This window comes from Echinops telfairi, unplaced genomic scaffold (assembly GCF_000313985.2).
Source record: "Echinops telfairi isolate 266 unplaced genomic scaffold, ASM31398v2 ScPeMD7_3;HRSCAF=10, whole genome shotgun sequence".
Lineage (NCBI taxonomy): Eukaryota > Metazoa > Chordata > Mammalia > Afrosoricida > Tenrecidae > Echinops > Echinops telfairi.
In genome coordinates this window covers 29,081,758-29,101,838 of record NW_022103899.1, presented here as the reverse complement: position 1 = coordinate 29,101,838, position 20,081 = coordinate 29,081,758, and the positions used below count along the sequence as shown (strand labels likewise).

Here is a 20,081-nt window from a genome sequence, read left to right as displayed (position 1 = left end):
TGATATTTAAAATGGCAAGGAACACTGACTTTAACTACACTTAAAATAAATCATCAGGAATTCTTTCTTAATCCTCCACAGGAATTAGAAATCTATCTCTCACTGGTTTCTGTTACCAACTTTGATTATCCAAAAGTCTACTCATGAATAAGTGATTCAGATCCCTGAAATAATTCATAGGGTTTTATGACAGCATTTCAGAGAGAAATCTCACTTTGCCAACAATTCTGTTTAAAATATGAGAAAGACCCATGACTGTCCCCTTATTTCATTGCTTTATTAACTCATTTCTATAATTGGAAATAAAAATTTCATCCTAAATTGCAGGTATTCAAAATCTTGCTATCCCCCTCAGTCCTTAGAAGTGGAGACATATGATAATGGTCTCTCTCTAGCACTGGTGGATTGGGATCCAGGCCACAAGGAACCTCTGAGGAGGCTGTGTGTGCAGACACACCCATTGTAAAGAAATCTCTAACGGTTCTGCCTGGTCCTCTGAGATTAACTATCGTTTAGATTTAGAAGTTTCCCGGGAGGCTAGATCTCAACAAGACGTTTGGTTCAGAATTATAGGGCCTTCCTATAATGCACTAAGAAGAAAGAAACCAACAAATCAAGGCAGATTCATGGTTCTACTTCGATGCAAAACTTCACTTTGGGTTTGAAGTCAGACGCATCTCTGGTCATGGAGAGAAGATAGGATTTCTCCTGGTGAGATCACCTGGTTACAGAACTGCCCTACTGCCTGGTTCACATTTTAAAAATTACATCATTTCCACAGTGCAACATTCAAATAGAAATCTACCACAGTGTACAATTCTTGTGACTAGAACCTGTTTTGAAAAAGATACTAAAATCTCAAAGAGACAGACATAAAATTTAAGCTCACATTAAGAAAGGTTGTCATGGCAACTTAGCTTGAAGATATGTATTTTTAAATCTAAGTAAATTTAGCATTCAAAACACATTTGCACCTCCCTCAAAGGTTCTGAATCGAGAATATTTTTCCCATTTCCTTTGGAATCTACACCTCCTTGAAAACTTTTAAAACTCTTGTGACTATACTAGCAGCATATACTTAAACACCTATTACCAGAAAGTCTTACATTAGAAAACTCCAATTCTATTACTCTTTACTCCCAGCCGACTTAGACTTCTCCCTTCCATGCTGTGAGCAGGCTGTGCCACTGAATTTCTATAAGGTCCTTTTAAACTCTAAAAATCAATGATCTATTGGCTGATGAATTTGCAACATCAGCAGCAAACCATGAAAGCTGATCACATCTAGTGCTGCAGTATTTAACAATTCATACAAATGACCATAATAAAGATTGCTCTTTAACTTAGCCACCCAATTCTTAGATGTCTCTTCTCACTTTGAAATTTCTCCAGTATTCTTAATCAGCATCAATGTTGACAGTTTTCCTTGATAATGATACCTAGTTTAATTATTCTTCTGTTTTAAAATTATTTTAGTTTAATTATTCTTTGATCCTCAATAGTTGCTTCATTCCCCACTGCAGCTTACAACTAGCGCCTCCTGTGTTCTTTGCTCTATACAACAAAAACAAAACTCACTGCTATGGGGTCAAATTCCATTTAGCAACCCTATAGGACAGAGTAGAACTGACTATTTCCTAAGCTGTAAATCTTATATGGGAGCAGAAAACTTCATCTTTCTCACTTGGAGCAACCAGTGGGTTCAAACTTCTAATCTTGTGGTTAGCAACCCAACATATATAGTCATCTACAAATTCTATGTCCCTTTTGACTTCCAATCCTAGGACCTGGAGAAACTTTGCTGAGTGCTAGATGGCTCAAGGTGGTGAAGTTTTGGGGCTGAGGCTGTGGGGTTCCCCCACCTGGAGTGAAGCAAGAGACAGAAGTCGAATAATGTAAATGTCCATTGCTACATGGGGTTATCATGAGTCAGAACAGGTAGGCTCTGCAACAGGGGGCCACTGAGTTGATTCTAACTCACAGCAACCACACAGGTCAGTTTCAGAGATTGTAACTCTTTGTGGGAGTATAAAGTCCATCATTTCCCTGTGGAGCGACTGGTGGTATTGAACTTCTGATCTTCTGGTTAGCAGCCCAATTGCATAACCACTAAGCCACCAGGACTTCCAGTGTTAAGACCTAGCACATAATAAATACTCAATAAATCTGACCTAAATGGAGACCATTTATTGGAGTATGAACGGGAGAAGTTAGGGGAGAAGAGTGTGTCAGGAGATGTGCAGAGGGCTGTACTCTCTAGGAGAATATGGAGCTCAATCGTTTGTTTCTAAAACTATGATCGTTCCAAGTCTAGAAGAGATCCAAACCATGCATAGTTTAAGGAACTAGTTAAGACTGATGTGCCTGGAGATTCCTATTTGACTCGAGATCAAATGGGTCCTATAGAACACTAGGTCCAGGAAGCACAGGATTCACAAGGGAAAGAAAGAAGGGTACCTTCCTGAAATACATCTGGGATATCTGGAATTAAACCAAGTTAAAATAGGTTTGTTTTATTTTTAACAACATTTCTCAGCACTTCTGACACACTAATTAGCAACTGTATTATAAACATTTGAGGAAGAAGATAGTATGGATAATCTGAGAATGACTAATTAGAAAATTTTTCCTCAAAATTATTTCACAAGAGGTAATTTTCCATGGGATACATGTTGGGATGCTCTTGTTAACCCTTGTTAAAAACCCAGATCCTTACTTATCTCCTGGGTCGGTGAGGGGCTCGTGACAAAATGACACTGTTTGTTGTCATCAGGTTAATATTCTGACTCACGACAAGGAGGCATCTCCAGGTGAAGTAAAACTGTTAACCCTTCACATCACAGTCGAGTCCTTAATCGTCTGCATCGCCTAAGGCCTCCCCCATTCTACTGTATCTACTACAGGGATGACTGAAACTCAGACACACACCTGAAAATACTTCCAGATTAGGGTATTCGGCATATAACGAAGGTGTTATTAGCGAACGATGCACTTTGCTACCTAGAAATCTTTTTTTTCCCCTCAGATTTTTATTTATTTTCTAAATCATTTTATTGGGGGCTCGTATAACTCTTATCACAATCCATACATCCATCCATTGTGTAAGCACCCTAGAAATCTTTTTTAACTATTAACTAATTTCAATAATTTACTCTGTTCTGAGTGCATAGAAAACAACCCCAAGAAAGATTTCATTTATTCATTCATTCAAAAATAGTGGGGAGAGGTTAAACTTTACTACATTATCTATCATATAGTTACAATGGTGAGGTTACAGTTTTTTTTTCTCTGGAATGGTGTTAAAAAATAAAGTAAGGAAAAAAATAATAAAGTAAGAATTTATAAGTAGTTAAAACATCTATAAATTAGTTTGAAAATTACCAAAAAAGAATGTGACTGGTCATGGCATTTTATTACACGTTGTAAGATGATCCATTCTCAGTCTTTAGAAATATAACAATCTAATGTAAGTAATGATCTAATAAGGAGCAAAACTAGAAGGAATATAATTTCCTGGTTTATATTGCCTGGATGTTGAACACAAACTTCATAGCTATCCATTGTCATAAAATTCTATCTATCAAGCAATAAATTGATTTATATTCAAGAGTCTATTCTCTGGAGACTTAAGAAAAATGTTTATAATTAAATTTGTTACTTGTATAAAATACCTATGTATATCTCAGGTCGGAGAATGTTTTACCAACATTTCTTTAATTTTGCAGTTGTTATTGCCTTCTAAATAACTGACTTTTAGCTATTATAATCACAGCTGCTCTGAGTATTCCTATACAAGTCCTTCTATGGACATTGTATGTCTAGGAACAGAATATATATGTTTAGTTAGTTTAAGAACTGTCAGGCATTTTATCAAAGTGGTTGTACCGTTTTACATTCCCACAAATATATGAGAGTTCTGGTTGCTCTATATGTGGTTCTCAACCTTCCTAATGCCACAACCCTTTAACACAGTTCCTCATGTTGTGGTGACCACCCCAACCATAAAATTATTTTCAATGCTACTTCCTAACTGTAATTTTGCTACTGTTATGAATCAGGTTACCCCTGTGAAAGGGTCATTCAACCCCCAAAGGGGCTGTGACCCCCAGGTTGAGAATCAGTGCTCTACACCCTTATTACCAGGCATTACCAGTCTTTTCTACTTTGGCCATTTTTGGTTGATATTTGCATTTCCTTGATTTGTGGAGTCAAATACTTTTTACGTGCATTATTAGTCATCCATACCTTTCATTATCAGCTGTATGCTCAAATCTTTTAAACCTCTTACTAGGGAGGGGGGAGGGGGGAAATGAGCAGCCGATATTAAGGGCTCAAGTAGAAGGCAAAGGTTTTGAGGATGATGGCAACAAATGTACGTAAGTGCTTGACACAATAGATTTATGTCGGGATTGTGATAAGAATTGTATGAAAATGATTATTTAAAAAAAATTGTACGAGCCCCCAATAAAATTAAGGAAAAAAAAAAAAGAGATCAGCAACTACCAGAGGGCATGAGATTCCATACAAATTCAATAAACACTTGATAAATATTTAATAGAAAAAAACTTTATTCTTTTCTTTTATGGAGTTTTTATAATTTATAACTCTATGTCTAACTGTTAAAATTTGTCTTCTAGATTGTCTGAGAGGAAAACTGGAGTCTTTTATTTTCCAAGCTGAATAATCAGTATCCAATAAAATGCCCTGTTTATCTAATATGTGAAAAATTTGTCACATAAAAAAAAAACACCATGGAACTATGTGTGACCTCCTCCCTGGGGGACAGACTACCAAAAAGTGGATGAAGGGAGACGTCGGACAGGGCAAGATATGACAAAATACCCATTTATAAACTATCAAGGGCTCATGCGGGAGGGGGGAGCGGGTAGGGAGGGGAAAAATGAGGACCTAATGTTGGGGGTTTAAATGGAGAGAAAATGTTTTGAGAAACGATGTACAAATGCGCTTTACACAATTGATGTGTGTATGGATTGGGATAACAGTTGTATGAGCCCCTAATAAAATGTTAAAAACAAACAAACAAACAAAAAAAACCTCTTACTGAGTTGACATGTTATTATTGAATAGTTTTGGGTTGTGGTTCTGTTGGGCTGCCAATGGCAACGTCAGCAGTACGAAATCACCAGTCCCTCCGTGGGAAATGAAGAGGCTTTCCGTTCCCCTCAAGGCTTACTTACAGTCTCCGAAATGCACAGGCGGAGTTCTACCCTGCCTGTAAGGTTACTATGAATCAAAATTGACCTGATCGCAGTGGACTGATTCTTTTAGGTTTAAACTATTTTCTGTGTTAGTGTTGGTCAAATAGATGGAAGTGTATCATGAAACATTATTGATACATCAAGTATTTTGACTGATTTTCTTAGTACTAGAACAAAAGATACAGTATAGAATCCTGTTACGTGTATATGGAATTAGCCACCAACGAATGAGTTCAAACCCTCAAGGTTGGAAGAAAAGCTATGGAAGATATCCTCAAAGAACTCAAGGTGCAACATTTTTCACAGTTGGTGGCATATTACCCCTATGGAAACCAGATCTTGAGACCAATGAATAAGATTGGATTAATACTATTTAAGGAATCATTTTATTCTTCTTAATACTGAGAGGTTTGGGTTTTTTTACTTTTTAGATCTGATTCCATTAGTAAACTATTTGCAATGTTGCTTATTTCCCCCTTAAAAACAATAGAGTAACCCTCACTGAGAATATTAAGACAGTTTGGACTTCTGATCTTTTACGTACTGTTTCTATCTAGTATTCGCCTGTCTTCTTTTGCAGCATTTCTTCTAGGAGATGGGAAAAAACAAAGAATATAGATTCACTTGGTTTGTAACAAACCTGTGTGTGGGTCTGTGTGGGTCTCCCTCAGTTTGTAACAAATCACTGTAACAATCCCTTGTTCTTTCAGCCAAGCTATTACTGCAAGTTTCATTCTCACTGGTTTTCATCCCTGCAGGTCTCCGAGAACAGCTCAAAGCCGCATTGTACTTGTCTTTTGGCCGTGCTGACTTCCTGACTTTCGTAGTAACAGAGATGCTTTGTTGTCAAATCTTCTGCACAGTTCCTCTCCTTCTACCTTAATCACTGATCTTTCTTTATTTAGATAACAGCCATAGAACTTCTAAGAAAAATGAGGTCACTATTTTCAATCTGTTGACATTTGAAAAACCTGCCTTTGAAATTAGTGTCCACTGTCCTACTGGCTCTCTTTTCACAGCTCCTAAATTATTCCTTAATACTACTGGGCATACCCTCAGCTTTACATTAGAACTGTGCTTTTAAAATGATTTTCAATCTGATAATCACATATGAAAAAGGCATTTTTTAGGTTAACTGCTTTTTATGGGTTAGTGGGTGTATAGATGGCTTCAGGGAAGAATTTGAATGTTTGTCTCAGAGTCTACAAACAACACTATTACAAATTTTCAACACAAAACTTTGTAGGAGTTGTAATAGCATTTCAATTTAAAGAAAAGGAAGAGTATGAAAAACACTGGGGAATTTTTCTTAGGATAATGAATTTCATTAAATGCTCATTGTAATGCCTAAATAATTATATGGCTTTAGCATATTCATTGTGCATGTCTGGATGGAGAAATAAAGCCAATTTAATAATAATACATGATAAGGGAATGAGAGAAAGAGTGAAAATTATAAAAGTCTTTACTTACATTTTCTGTTTAAAAATATTAAAAGTTCCAGTTAGAGCAATGACTATTGGTTCAAATATATTAAATAAAAAAAAGTATGTCTGTAAAAAATTTCACATGTGTAAAAATACATTAGCTAATCTAAATTAGAATCTTAATGGTGACTATCTATAAGGTAACTGTTTACAAGTGCTGTGCTTTTAGATGTCCTACAATAAATTTATTTTCAGAATTAAAAAGAAATAGTTTTGATTTTAAAAACTACTCTAAGCTAAAAAACAAAATTCTTCAGAGACAATAAATAACAATAGAATCTATTTATATGACATGATAGATTTGTAGTTAGGTGTTAAATAAAGAGCATACGAATTTTTCGTTTTCCCCAAATGTGGGAAAATTAACTCTGCCTTAAATTTTAAGAGGACAAAGTGTGGAAGAGTCCTTTGATTCTATTTTTTAAAATGCTCTGTGCTATTTTTCCATGCTTAACATCTATTTACTTGAAAGCATTCAATTGAATTCATTGTAATGTTTCTTGTATTTTTGGTGAAAATTTGAACAGCCAATTAGGTTCCCCTTTAATCAATTTTACAATGTTATCAGCATTGCCATCATTTCCATTCTGTTTGTTTTGTATCCACTGTTCTAGCTTCCCATTCTCTCCCTTACCTTCTCACTTTTGTCTTTGGGTAATGACCAGTTGGTCTCATACAGGTCATTGTTTGAAGGAGCACATTACTCACAGGTAATAGGTTTTATTTGTAAACCAATCTAATATTTGACTGAAGGGTGAGCAGCATAGAGAGCTTCAATTCCATGTTCAAAGGTTATCTGAGGGTCATTGTCAGGAGAAAGTGAGTCTTGTTTTACATTTTTGAGCTGCCGTTTTTAACAATAAACTTGTGCACTATTAAAAAATGCTTAACAAAATCTATAATAATTTTTTAAGCAACAAAATAAGTTATTCACTTCTAAATCAACTTTAAAACCACTTGAGTCAAGCTTTGAGCGATCACTGACACCAAGACTATGAAATTTCAATCATTACATAAATAGGACAACAGTGATGGATAACATTTTGTAACGATTAACAGTATTTTTATTTTGAAAGAATCCTCTGGAATGTGATTTGTTTTTAGTGCTCTAAGTGAGTAATTTTAACAATGGGCAAAATATGCATATTTGGCTGATTCTTCTAAGTCCTATTTTCTTTGACTCTGATCTTTATTAGTAATTATACACTGCATCACTTATTGGCAATTATGCAAAGCCCTGGGTCTCCGGCTCAGCTGACCTGTTTTGCCTTGATCATTGCTCATTAAATCTCATTTGCTTCTAGATTTCACTGTGTTTATCTGATCGGAACTTACTAACACATGTTTTACCTGTCAATTGCCTACTCCATAGCCTTCCACAGCCAATTCCAACCCACTCATGGTACCTGAATAACAAAGGAAGATAACTCTACATACATGAGACATAACAAATGATAGGGGGAAGGAAGATAAACGTTTCAGAATTTAAATTATTTCACAAATAGATAATCTCCTTAAATTCTCTGTTGACCAGTCATACAATGGTCTAAAGTGTTAGCTATTTAACCATTAACACAACCAAGTAACTCAATAACTGACTTACATCTTTGAAAGTAACATTACAAATGAAATTCAGCAGTGTTAAAAATAAACTCACTTGTAAACAATTATCATTTTACTTCCTATCCTTTCTATCTGCTTGGCACTTCCTTCAGTTGTTGTCTTAAAGAAAAATATATTTAAAAAAAATTTTTTTTCAGTGTGACCAGAACACTGCACTGAGACATAATGCTACCAAAATATTTTACATAAAATTTACCACTACTCATTAGTACTAAAGATACTTAAATATTAAATAGCCCTTGTATTTCTTTGCTTACTAGTGAGAATGAATATTTCTCTCTGTCTTTCCTCCTGCAAAGGCTGCTTGCTCATGTCTTTCTATATCTATTTGATGTTTTTCTTCTGAGTTTGTAGGTAATCTACGCAATGCACACAGTATCTAGCTTTGTCATAAATGTACTTTTCACGGTTTTCATTCTTTGTGGGTTTTTTGTTTTTGATTAGTGTGCCCTCATTTCTTAATCACAAGTACACTATAGTTAGCATATGACATATTTATATAACCAATTTAGGAATTCCTTTTCTCCCCACAAATAAAAATTAGTTAAATAATATAGCGCTACTAAAGTTTCCAGAAAAATGGAAGAATAAGCATCAATCCAAGTTTGTCATTTAGGAGGGGCACTTCTAAATATATTCAAAAATAACTGTACTATTTTCCACATAATTCAGAACTGTTCAAAATAGTTAAGTCATGAAATGAAAATGAATACTGGCAAGGCAAAAATTGGCAAATACAAGGTAGAGTACATAGTAAATTACTCAACTGAATGAAAATCACTAAAATACAAACTACCTTATAACCATAAAATAAAAATAACAGATGTCAGGGGCTCAAGTGGAGGGAGAAGGTTTTGAGAATGATGATGGAGGCGGGTGTGCGGGTGTGCTTGGCACAGTGAATGGATGTATGGATTGTGATGGGAATTGTGCGAGCCCCCAATAAAATGAATTAAAAAATTTTTTAATTAAAATAAAATAATAACCCAGGAAATAAAATTTAAATTATAGAAAGTGTATTTTTTTCTTTCCCTTTCTGTTGATTTACTGAAAGTATGAAAAGACTGCTTCTTAAAAAAAAGACTATTTTATGAGTTTCAGAAGACATTATTCCCAAGCCTCTATAAAATTTTTTCCAGGAATATCAATTTTAAAGAACTAAGAAAAGGAATTTTTTTAAAAGTCAAAAAAGTGAAAAATCAAAATTTTAAAGTAGAATGCTAAAGCATCTCATTAAAATTACTACTATAGTGGTACAATAAGTATACATATATATCCTGCATTAAAAAAATTTGTTATACAAAAATACAAATTCACATAATAAAAATACAAAAAGTTTAAGTAGCAAAATGATACTTGATTTATAAAAGGATTCAATGTAAGAACTCATAAATGGTTAATTTCCACAGTCTATTTAACAAGATATTTAGTGTTTAAGATTTTAATATCTCGGGGAGCTGATATCAGGGGTTTAAGTGGGAAGAGAATGCTTAGAGAATGCTGATGGCAGCATATGTGCAAATGTGCTTGACACACTGGATGATTGTGATAAGAGATTTAAGAGCCCCCAATAAAAGTATTTAGTAAAAAAATAAAAAGTATTTAGTAATTTAAAAAAATTAAACATTATAAAAAAAGTTACACAAAGAAGATGGGTCCCCATCCTGCTCTCTCATACACCCTCTTCACCTATACCCCTGCACCCAAGCAAAATAAACCTGTTTTATACCATCAAACAAAACCCAAAGATTTTAATATCTCTTTGAGATAGTGATCCAGGTTTCTTCCCTTGACGATGTGACCAGTTCATACTTTGTTTCAATAACTTGTCCCTCTACAGAATGTAGGTGCAGTCTTCTTACCAAGACACTCAGAAGAACTGTGGTCACCATATACGCCAACCTAGTCAGGAAGAAAGGTAACTCTTTACTAAAGCTAATCTGCCAATAACAGAAATCACACTTTAACTATACAGATATCATTTTCATCAACAATGATCATTGGAATTTTAAGTACAGTCCAGCAATGTCGTTTTATGTTGCTTTCCCTCTCTCACCTCACCTCAACTCTGGGCATTCCTGTGTGCCTGAGAATCCAAGCAAGGAGAATATTTTCATTGCCGATTCATCAGCAAATCGGTCTGGATCAAACCTAAAATGAAGATATGAAACCAGTTACCACAGAGCTCCACTGACAGTTCACATAGTGACACGTAGGAGAACACATGCATGTGACAAAGTTCAAGTGCTAATGGAGAGAAAGTGCTGTCACATTATATGTATTATGTTCCTGAATTATATTATTTCTACACAGTACAGATGCAAAGTGTAATACTCTGAAACCAGCAAGGAATGAGAATGGTTACACAGATTTATATTCTTTCACAATGTAAGGATAAATCATACAAAATCACCTAGTTAATATTTTCAAAATTTGAATGTATTTAAAATACCTGACCATCCATATGTGAGACATTATGTAGTTTTTCAGTGAAAATTTATTTCTTAAAATTGGAGACTCTATCCTTAAAATTAAACTTATTAACTATAATATACCCAAATTTACTATTATGTAAAAATGAAGAGACTAGGAAGGATTTTCATTAATTCTATAGAAGTTCACTAGGGAATGGCTATGAGAAAAACAAAACAAATCATCTACCTATCTTAAAGCATCAAAATTCCTCTCAGAACTGTTTTTAAAAGCTGCACTATTCTATGAGAACATTTACAAAAGATTATTTTCTTAAAAGCAAAAGGAAATATGAATTATCTCTCACTTTTGGGATACATTATGGTTATGAGATAGTACATATAAAACTGAATCTCTTTTCCCTCTGTAACTCTTGAAATTTGAGACTTAAAATGTTTATTTCAGTATTTATATTTTCAGATTAAGAGATAAAACTTAATTTTTCAAATTATTTTAAGACACCTCACATTTTAAAGCATCAAATTAAAAATAAAACAGAAATCCCTTAATGCATCATTTAATTTCACATACTGAGGTTTTAAATGTCTTTGTCTTCATTCTTTTCAGTTAAGAATTAAGGATTTTCATTGTGAATGAGGGAGAGTGCGGAGTGGGGACCCAAAGCCCATCTGTAGGCAACTGGACATCCCCTTACAGAAGGGAGACAAGCCAGTCAGGGTGCAGTATAGCAACAATGAAACAGACAACTTTCCCCTAGTTCTCTAATGCTTCCTTCTCCCCGCCCCATCATGATCCCAATTCTATCTTACAAATCCAGCTAGACGAGAGGATGTACACTGGCACAGATAGGAACCGGAAACACAGGTAATCCAGGACAGGTGAATCCCTTCAGGACCAGTGGTGAGAATGGCAATTCCAGAGGGTGGAGGGAAAGGAGGAACTGATTATAAGAATCTACATATAACCTCCTCCCTGGGGGACTTCCTTGGGGGATGGACAACAGAAAAGTGGGTGAAGGGAGACGTCGGACAGTGTAAGACATGACAAAATATTAATAATTTATAAATTATCAAGGGTCCATGAGGGAGGGGGGAGCTGAGAGGGAGGGGGGAAAATGAGGAGCTGATACCAAGGGCTTAAGTGGAGAGCAAATATTTTGAGAATGATGAGGGCAACGAATGTACAAATGTGCTTGACACAATGGATGGATGTATGGATGGTGATAAGAGTTGTATGAGCCCCTAATAAAATGATTAAAAAAAAAAAAGAATTGAGAATTATATTTTAGCTTTGTAAAGTTGGTAATCTCACTATTCAGCATAGAATATTTGCATTATTATTTATGTAGATCACAGAACTTGATCTAGGGTTCTTTGCTCTAAAAACTGCCAATATAGTACCACTAGTCATATATTTCTATTAATTTAAAAAAATTAATTATAGCTAGACTTTTTTTTAGTAGGAAGAGAAAGATGTCAATTATTTACTAAAAAGAAAATGTATTAAAACCAATGTATATGCCTATTCAAACAACTAAAATAAAATCGGTGGTAATAGCAAATGCTGCTGAGGATGCAGAGAAAATTGATCTCATGCACTGATGATAAGAACATGAAATGGAACGTAAAAATGTGCTTGACACAAGTGATGTATAGATTGTGATAAGAGTTGTATGAGTCCCCAATAAAATGATTTTTTTTAAAAAGAACATGAAATGGTACAGCCATCCTGGAAAACAGCCTGGCAGTTTTCTCATAAAACCATACTCTTGGGCACTTTATATCAAGGTAAAACATCACATTCACACCAAAATCTGTGCACAAGTGTTCATATCAGTGTCATTCACAATAGTAAAATACCAGGAGCAATCCAACTATCCTTCAATGGGAGAATGGTTGAACAAACACTGGTTCATTCATAAAATAGAATATTATTAAGACATTAAAAAAGTGAATTATTAAATGTCATGCAACATCCTAGATCATGGATTCCCAAACTTATTGGGTCTACCACACCCTTTTCAGAAAAAAACTACTCAAGAGTTCCCTGGCAATTAAAAACTCACAGCCCCAAATTCAGGATAAAATATAAATAACTATTTTTGCACACACACACACCCTGGATCATTTTTCACTTTGGGAAACTCTGTCCTAGATGAAGCTCAAAGTCATTACGTTTAGTAAGGGGTTAGTAAGGAGGGGGTCAATAAAAGAAAGAACAGATCCATTGTTCCCAGGAAAATGGGTAAGAGGGAGAGGTAAGGGTTTATGGGTAGGAGGTAGATGTGAATTGAGGGAATTATTTGGTGGCATTTAAATAATTCTATACTGGTAGCATAGTGGTTATGCAAGATCAGCAGTTTGAAACCAGCAGCTGTTCCTGAGGAGAAAAACAGGGTACTCCATGTTTCCTAGAGCTAGTCTAGGAAACTCATAGGGGCAGTTCTACCCTGTCCTACCGAGTCACTATGAGCCAGCACCAACTCGGAGGCAGTGAGTTTGGCTTTTGTAGGCATATGTCACCATTAGAGAAAGCTGAGTAAAGGTACATGATGCTCTTGGTATCATTTTTGCCACATCACTTAAATCTATAATTTATTTTTAAATAAAAAGCTAAAACGAATAAAGAATGTATGACATGGTACGTATTTCAGTAACTATTAAGCATGAATTTATCTTACTATTTCTTGTGACTGGAAAGACAATTTAGACACATATGCAAATACAACCTTTATGGAATCTGAATCTTTACAAACTTGACTAGAAAAGACATGGTCATAGCATTTTCACAAATTCTCTCATCACAAACTATGCCTTAAGTTTTTTTCCCCCATAAGTTCATGATTAATACAACTTAAAATAACTGCTGTGTCTGCAGCTAAGAAAACTGCTTTACCCAGTTTGAGTTCCCTTTAAAAGGAACATTATGTAAAGTTTGCAATATTTTTAAACATAAAGATTTCCATAATACAGGACAAATATTTGTGAACGCCTTGCTCTTTGGAAAAGGTATTTATCAATGGAGGTTATTTGTATGTGTTCTGTATTAATAGGTATGGATTATTGTTCCAGCACATCCTACCAGATATATAATTATAAACCGGGCAGAAAATTAGACTTTCCAATTCCATAGAACATGACTCGTTTGAAGTTTGGAGATGAACAGAAAATAAAGGCTATCACCCTGATGGCCTTGTCAGGTAAGTATTGGACTATTACCCGCAAGGTCAATGGTTCAAAGCCATCAGTTGCTCCATGGCGGAATAAGATGGGGCTTTCTGCTCCAGTAAAGATAGTCTTAGAAATGCTTTTTAGGGTTAGAATGGGTCAGAATCAATTCAATGGCAGTGGAGTTGGTTATCAAATCTGACCTAATTTTGCTGACTCTACTTAAGAATACTGTTAGTTACAATAAATTTCAGAGACAGATGATTGAAGAAGCAAGGTAGAAAATATGTGTAAATTCATGTTGCTGTTAGTATGTCAACTCTAATAATTCATAACTTAAACAGGAAAATTTTAAAGTAGCTTTAAAACTTTTGAAAAATGAGCACAATATCCTGTAATATGATAACCTTATAATTTATTCTAAACCTGTCATTTCTGAAATGAGTATTTAAAAAGCATTATTTCTTAAGTTAACCATTAGAAGTATGAAATACATACAAAAAAGGTAATGTGATTATATATTTCCAATATCCAAGACATGCCAGAAACTTCAGAGTAAAGTGATGTTTCAAAGTAAACATTTTAAAAGACACAATTAAAATACACGATGTTTTATTTACTGGGAACTCCCTTGTCAGCTATGTGTATATATCAAATTTACTAAAAATATATATTCTAAAGAAATGCAAAATAATTTCCATATTCGGTATCACCCAATAAAAATTCATTTATCAGAATTGTCACCAAGGATTTAATTAACTGTGAAATTCTTACTAAAAAACTCCTCCCTAAAATTTCAGATTCATAAATCTTAACTGTTTAACATTTCGAACCTTATGAGAAAGCGAATTAGTACTTGCCCTCATGAAGTGATCACTGAAGATACGGATGCAACAGCAAAGTATGGTAAAGAAGTCAGATGGTGACCAGCTATCAGAAAGAATTGTCTGGGCTCCTTTGTTTTTTTAAACTAAGTCAGCAGGAATCATGGAAGCTGTCCCTGAGAAGAAGGTCCCTGCTGTTCCAGAGACCCTGAAGAAAAAGCGAAGGAATGTCGCAGAACTAAAGACCAAACACCTGAGAAAGAAGTTTGCCCAAAAGATGCTTCAAAAGGCAAGCAGGAAGGTTATCTACGAGAAAACTAAGCACAATCGCAAGGAATACAGGCAGATGTGCAAAACTGCAATCTGAATGGCTCGGATGGCAAGAAAAGCTGGCAACTTCTATGTACCTGGAGAGCCCAAGCTGGCGTTTGTTATCAGGATCAGAGCTGTCAATGGTGTGAGTCCAAAGGTTCGACAAGTGTTGCCAGCTTCTTTGCCCTCGCCAGATTTTCAATGGCACCTGTGTTAAGTTTACCAAGGCTTCAGTTAACATGCTGAGGATTGTAGAACTATACATTGCATGGGAGTACCCAAACCTGAAGTCTGTGAATGAACTCATCTACAAGCGTGGTTATGGCAAAATCAATAAGAAGCGTATTGCCCTACCAGATAACACTCTGATTGCATGGTCTCTTGGTAAATATGGCACCATCTGCAGGAGGATCTGATTCATGAGATCTATACTGTTGGTAAATGCTTCAAAGAAGTAACTTCCTGTGGCCCTTCCAATTATCTTTTCCATGAGGTGGGATGAAGAAAAAGACCACCCATTTTGTAGAAGGTGGAGATGCAGGCAACAGGGAAGCCCAGATCAACAGGCTTATTAGAAGGATGAACTAAGGTACCTGTCATGATTATTTTTGTAAAACGGTCTCTTAATAAAAGCTTGAAGGTAAACAAGCGGCCATCTAGCTCAGAAGCAACAAAGCCCACATGGAAGAAGCACACTAGCCTATGCAATCACGAGGTGTCGAAGAGATCAGGTATAAGGCACCATCAGAACAAAAAATCTTACTATCGTAAATGATGGGGGGAGTGCGGAATGGAGATCCAAAGCCCATTAGTAGGCCACTGGAGATCCCCTTGCAGAGGGGTCTCGGGGAGGAGACGAGCCAGTCAGGGTGCGATGTAGCAACAATGAAAAATACAACTTTCCTCTAGTTCCTAAATGTTTCCTCCCCGCTCCCACTACCATGACTCGAATTCGATCTTGCAAGTCTGGCTAGACCAGAGGATGTACACTGGTACAGATAGGAACTGGAAATACAGGAAACCCAGGGCGGATGATCCCTATAGGACCAGTGGTGTGAGTGGTGATACTGGGAGGATAGAGGGAGAGTGGGTTGGAAAGAGGGAACTGATTACAAGGAACTATATGTGACCTCCTCCCTGGGGGATGGACAACCGAAAAGTGGGTGAAGTGAGATGTTGGACAGGGCAAGATATGACAAAATAATAATTTATAAATTATCAAGGGCTCATGAGGGAGGGGGGAGTGGGGAGGGAGGGGGGAAATGAGGACCTAATGCTGGGGGTTTAAGTGGAGAGGAAATGTTTTGAGAATGATGAGGGCAATGAATGTACAAATGCGCTTTACACAATTGACGTATGTATGGATTGTGATAAGAGTTGTATGAGCCCCTAATAAAATGATTTTTAAAAATTAATTGAAAAACAAAACAAAAACAGTGACTGCTTTCAAAGGGACAAAAAGTTGTCTAGGGTCTTAAAGGCTTGTCTTAAAACAAGCAGCCATCTAAGTGAGGTATCAGCTATGTCTACATGGGAAAGGCACAACAGCCCATGACATCAAAGGATTGTAAATAATAAAAGTCAAGATCAGAGGAGGGAACTATACTAGAGCTTAAATATATCTAGTTTTCAGAAGGCTATGCATAACAGTGAAAGCCTAAAATCTACTTACTGGCAGTGTCCCCACTTGGATGAAGCTTCCACTGAATTCCCTCAGACCACTGACTAGGGTTTGAATAGTCTTGACCTCTGACAGGTGTCACTGGAAAGTGGATTACTGTAGATATATTTAGGTTGAACATATTATCATTTGCTTTCCCTTTTAAGCCATTTTTAATTTGTTCTAGTTTCTATACTGCTTTCTCTTGAAATGAGTTTTTCTGTGTTTTACTTTGTTGTTGTCGCTGGGGTTATTTGATTTTCTTATATAAAATCCAGGCTAGATAAATACATAGACAATAATTCTACAAATAGTTCCTTAAGGCTATGGCAGGGAAGGTTAGATAGCGGGGAGCTAAAAATAATAGGTATGAGAATGAAGAAAATGTTCTAAAATTTATTATGATGATGACTGCACAATTCCTTTTTTTTTAATTGCACAATTCTTTTAAATACATTATGTCAATAAAACATTTTTTAAAAAACAAGAGCTAGTATTTCTACTTAAATGTTTCTAACAACACATGTAAGATTTTATCTTCCTTCCCTAGTCAACTCTTGGAGCTCTTGTTTAGGCTTTCTCACCTTTTCCCTGAAGCTAGAACACTGGAAGCCACCTCAAGTCTCCTCCCTCTCCTTTCCACAAAAATCTAACCCACTTCACCCAAGTTCATCTTCCACGCTTGTCTTAAGGCAGGATTTAACCATCTAGCCCGAGCCTATATTCCTGCTATCTTTCTTACAAGTAAACACACAAAAACAAGGTTTCTTATAAAACTCTACCTTCAGCCTTGCCTCTTTCAAACTATTCCGCAAACTATTATCGTAAGAGGAATGTATTTTTCTAAAAGGTAAATTCGACTCTCTCTCACCCGCTTAAACCTTCAATGACTCCTTGTTCGGAACTGTTGTTCGCTGCTGCTGCCATCTCTGTTCCAAACGTATGGAGCCCGTGTGTGAAGACACAGGGCTTTGCAAGACTGCCGTCACCTTTCAAGGGCAAACTCCCAGGCCTGTCTGCCAAGGTGCCTCTGGGTGGGATCAAACCACCCTCCTTTGGTTAGTACTACAGTGCTTACCCATTTCTGTCACCCCAGAACCACATTGTCTAAATTAATATTACCCAAAATGTGATCCATAAAACAAAGTTCATTTCCCAGGTGCTTGAGAACCAACAAAATTATCCAGCGCTTTCACTATGCTAATTGGGGCTGTGAACACAAAAGAAGAGGTAGTATTTTCCCCAACTTGGAGCTCACAGGACACTTGATTGTTTTCCAAATTCTGTCGAGCAGCTGAATAGTAGATGATAGAGACTAGTGGAAGAAAAGGAAACTAGATGCACGACCTATTTAACAAAAGTTTGAAGTTTCACTGCTATTAAAGGAAAGAGATCTGCTAATTAAACAAATCTTAGGAAAGAAGTGATAAAGCGCAATATATGAGACATTCATGTAAGAGAAAAGGCAGTGAACAGAAGACGTAAAGGCAAGGCTATGGATTTCTTGTTTTATAATTGTTGCATTTAATTTTCTCGAGAATTAGAAAATAAATGTATATAACATACAAAGAGATAAAAGACAACAACACAAAGACAGTGATAGTCATACTTGTGTGGTGACGGCCAAGTGCTAGGATCCTGAAGTACAACTCCAAGGGCATAAAGGACAAGAGTCTGCAAAGGAAAAAAAAATCATTTTGGGGCTGAAAACAGAAATAAAAATTTGTTAAAATATTTGCTCAATTCCTCCAATGAACAGGGAAACACAAAACAACAAGAACATTTTCCCCAGAATGTTTGAGAACATTATAACTCAAAAATTATACAGAAGATTCATAAATCCAGAACAGGTGAGTATTTGGAAGGGAAAGGCATTCTCATGTACTGTTGACTAAAGTCTAAGTTGATTACTGGAAAGTACACATGCAATTTGACCAGAAAATCCATTTCTAAGATTACACAATAACTAAGTATATATTTTATAGTAGTTAAAAAAATCAATCTAAATTTGCATCAACATGATTGCTTAAATAAAATATGCTACATTCATACAATGTGATCTTATAAAATCACTAAAAATAATGAACCAGCTCTTATCAACTGATAGTTACAATAATAATGATGATATATTCAGTAAGAAAAAGGAAAGTTTTCAACATACGTTTCTAATTCACAACTAAAATACATACAGCAATATAATGTATTGGTTTCTCTCATCTGAGGCAAATAAGCTAGAAGAAAATCAAAGGCACTCAAAAACAATAAGACCGGAGGACTAATCAGCCTCCAAGATCCTGAAACCAAGAAGAACTAGATGGTGCCTGGTTACCATCTGCTATGAAATGGATCACATTCGAAAGGGAAAAGATTGTAGAGTGAAAATCACAATCAGACAAAGAACAGGTTTACAGGTAAAATTGAGAGCAGTGAAACTATGGGCCTCTATCACCCTTCCACACTGGAACAGAAGTAACCCCTGTGGCTCCATTTTCAGCCAAACAGCAGGTGTCTAAATAGTGACCAATGACAGGCGGGGAACACCCTTCTAAGGAATAATCAACATTTTGCAATCAAAAGGGCAGCATTTGCCCAAAGACAAAGTTCAGAAAGTATAAGAGTCAGGAAAAAAAGAAAAATGAAAACATACACATTCACCTAGATACACTGATATACATACATGAAAGAGATCTATAAAAATACAAACAATTTAAATTGTTAATGTGTGTTAATATACTGCAGAAGGGAGGGGAGACTTTATATTGTCCTAATTTTAAAATAAACACACATTACTTTGTAATTTCAAACTATTGCTCTTTGGATAATAGGTAAAATTTAAGGGTGCTGTAAACAATGAAATTTAAAAATAAATACTGAAAGAGTTAAGAAGAATTTACATATGCCAAGTGTTTTCTACCTCTCTGGGAATAATAAATTGGTCAATCTTTCCTTCAATATCTTGCAGCCGGGCAGAAATTGGAGTCAGTTTGGCAGTCCGCACGGTTTCACACAGCACTTGTCGACAGTATCTGGTAAAAATGAAAATCTTTGAAAGATGTGTATTTTGGGAGGAGTTTGAAAGGTATGTACATTTTAAAAATGTCAGTCACAGGTTCCATGACTCTCTTGTTTAAAGATATATATTATACATTGTCCTGTTACTGTTAAGTTAATTGACTCATAAGGATCCTGTGATATATAATTTTGTTGAAGGAATTAAACAAATAAAAATAACTATAAAAGTACCATATAAACTCAAGTATAAGCTGACTCGCATAGCAGCCAATTAACCTAATTTTACCACAAAAACTGCATAAGAAATGTGCTGAAAAACTCGGCTTCTCAAAGACAAAGCAGGT

The 20,081-nt window shown here is 35.7% G+C and overlaps 1 protein-coding gene and 1 pseudogene across 1 annotated transcript in view; one reads left to right on the top strand and one right to left on the bottom strand.

The window, feature by feature from the left end:
- Positions 1–10,060: 10,060 nt before the first annotated feature.
- Positions 10,061–20,081, bottom strand: part of LOC101642437 (cytochrome P450 20A1) — a 40,008-nt gene continuing 29,987 nt past the window's right edge. The window contains exons 9-12 of the mRNA XM_045296675.1: positions 19,640–19,751; positions 18,335–18,399; positions 10,391–10,480; positions 10,061–10,231 (exon numbers count right to left, since the gene is read on the bottom strand). Of these exons, the coding sequence (XP_045152610.1) occupies positions 10,081–10,231; positions 10,391–10,480; positions 18,335–18,399; positions 19,640–19,751 (418 nt within the window). The 3' untranslated portion in view covers positions 10,061–10,080. The remainder of the gene's footprint in view (positions 10,232–10,390; positions 10,481–18,334; positions 18,400–19,639; positions 19,752–20,081) is intronic.
- Positions 14,917–15,653, top strand: LOC105978509 (annotated as a pseudogene).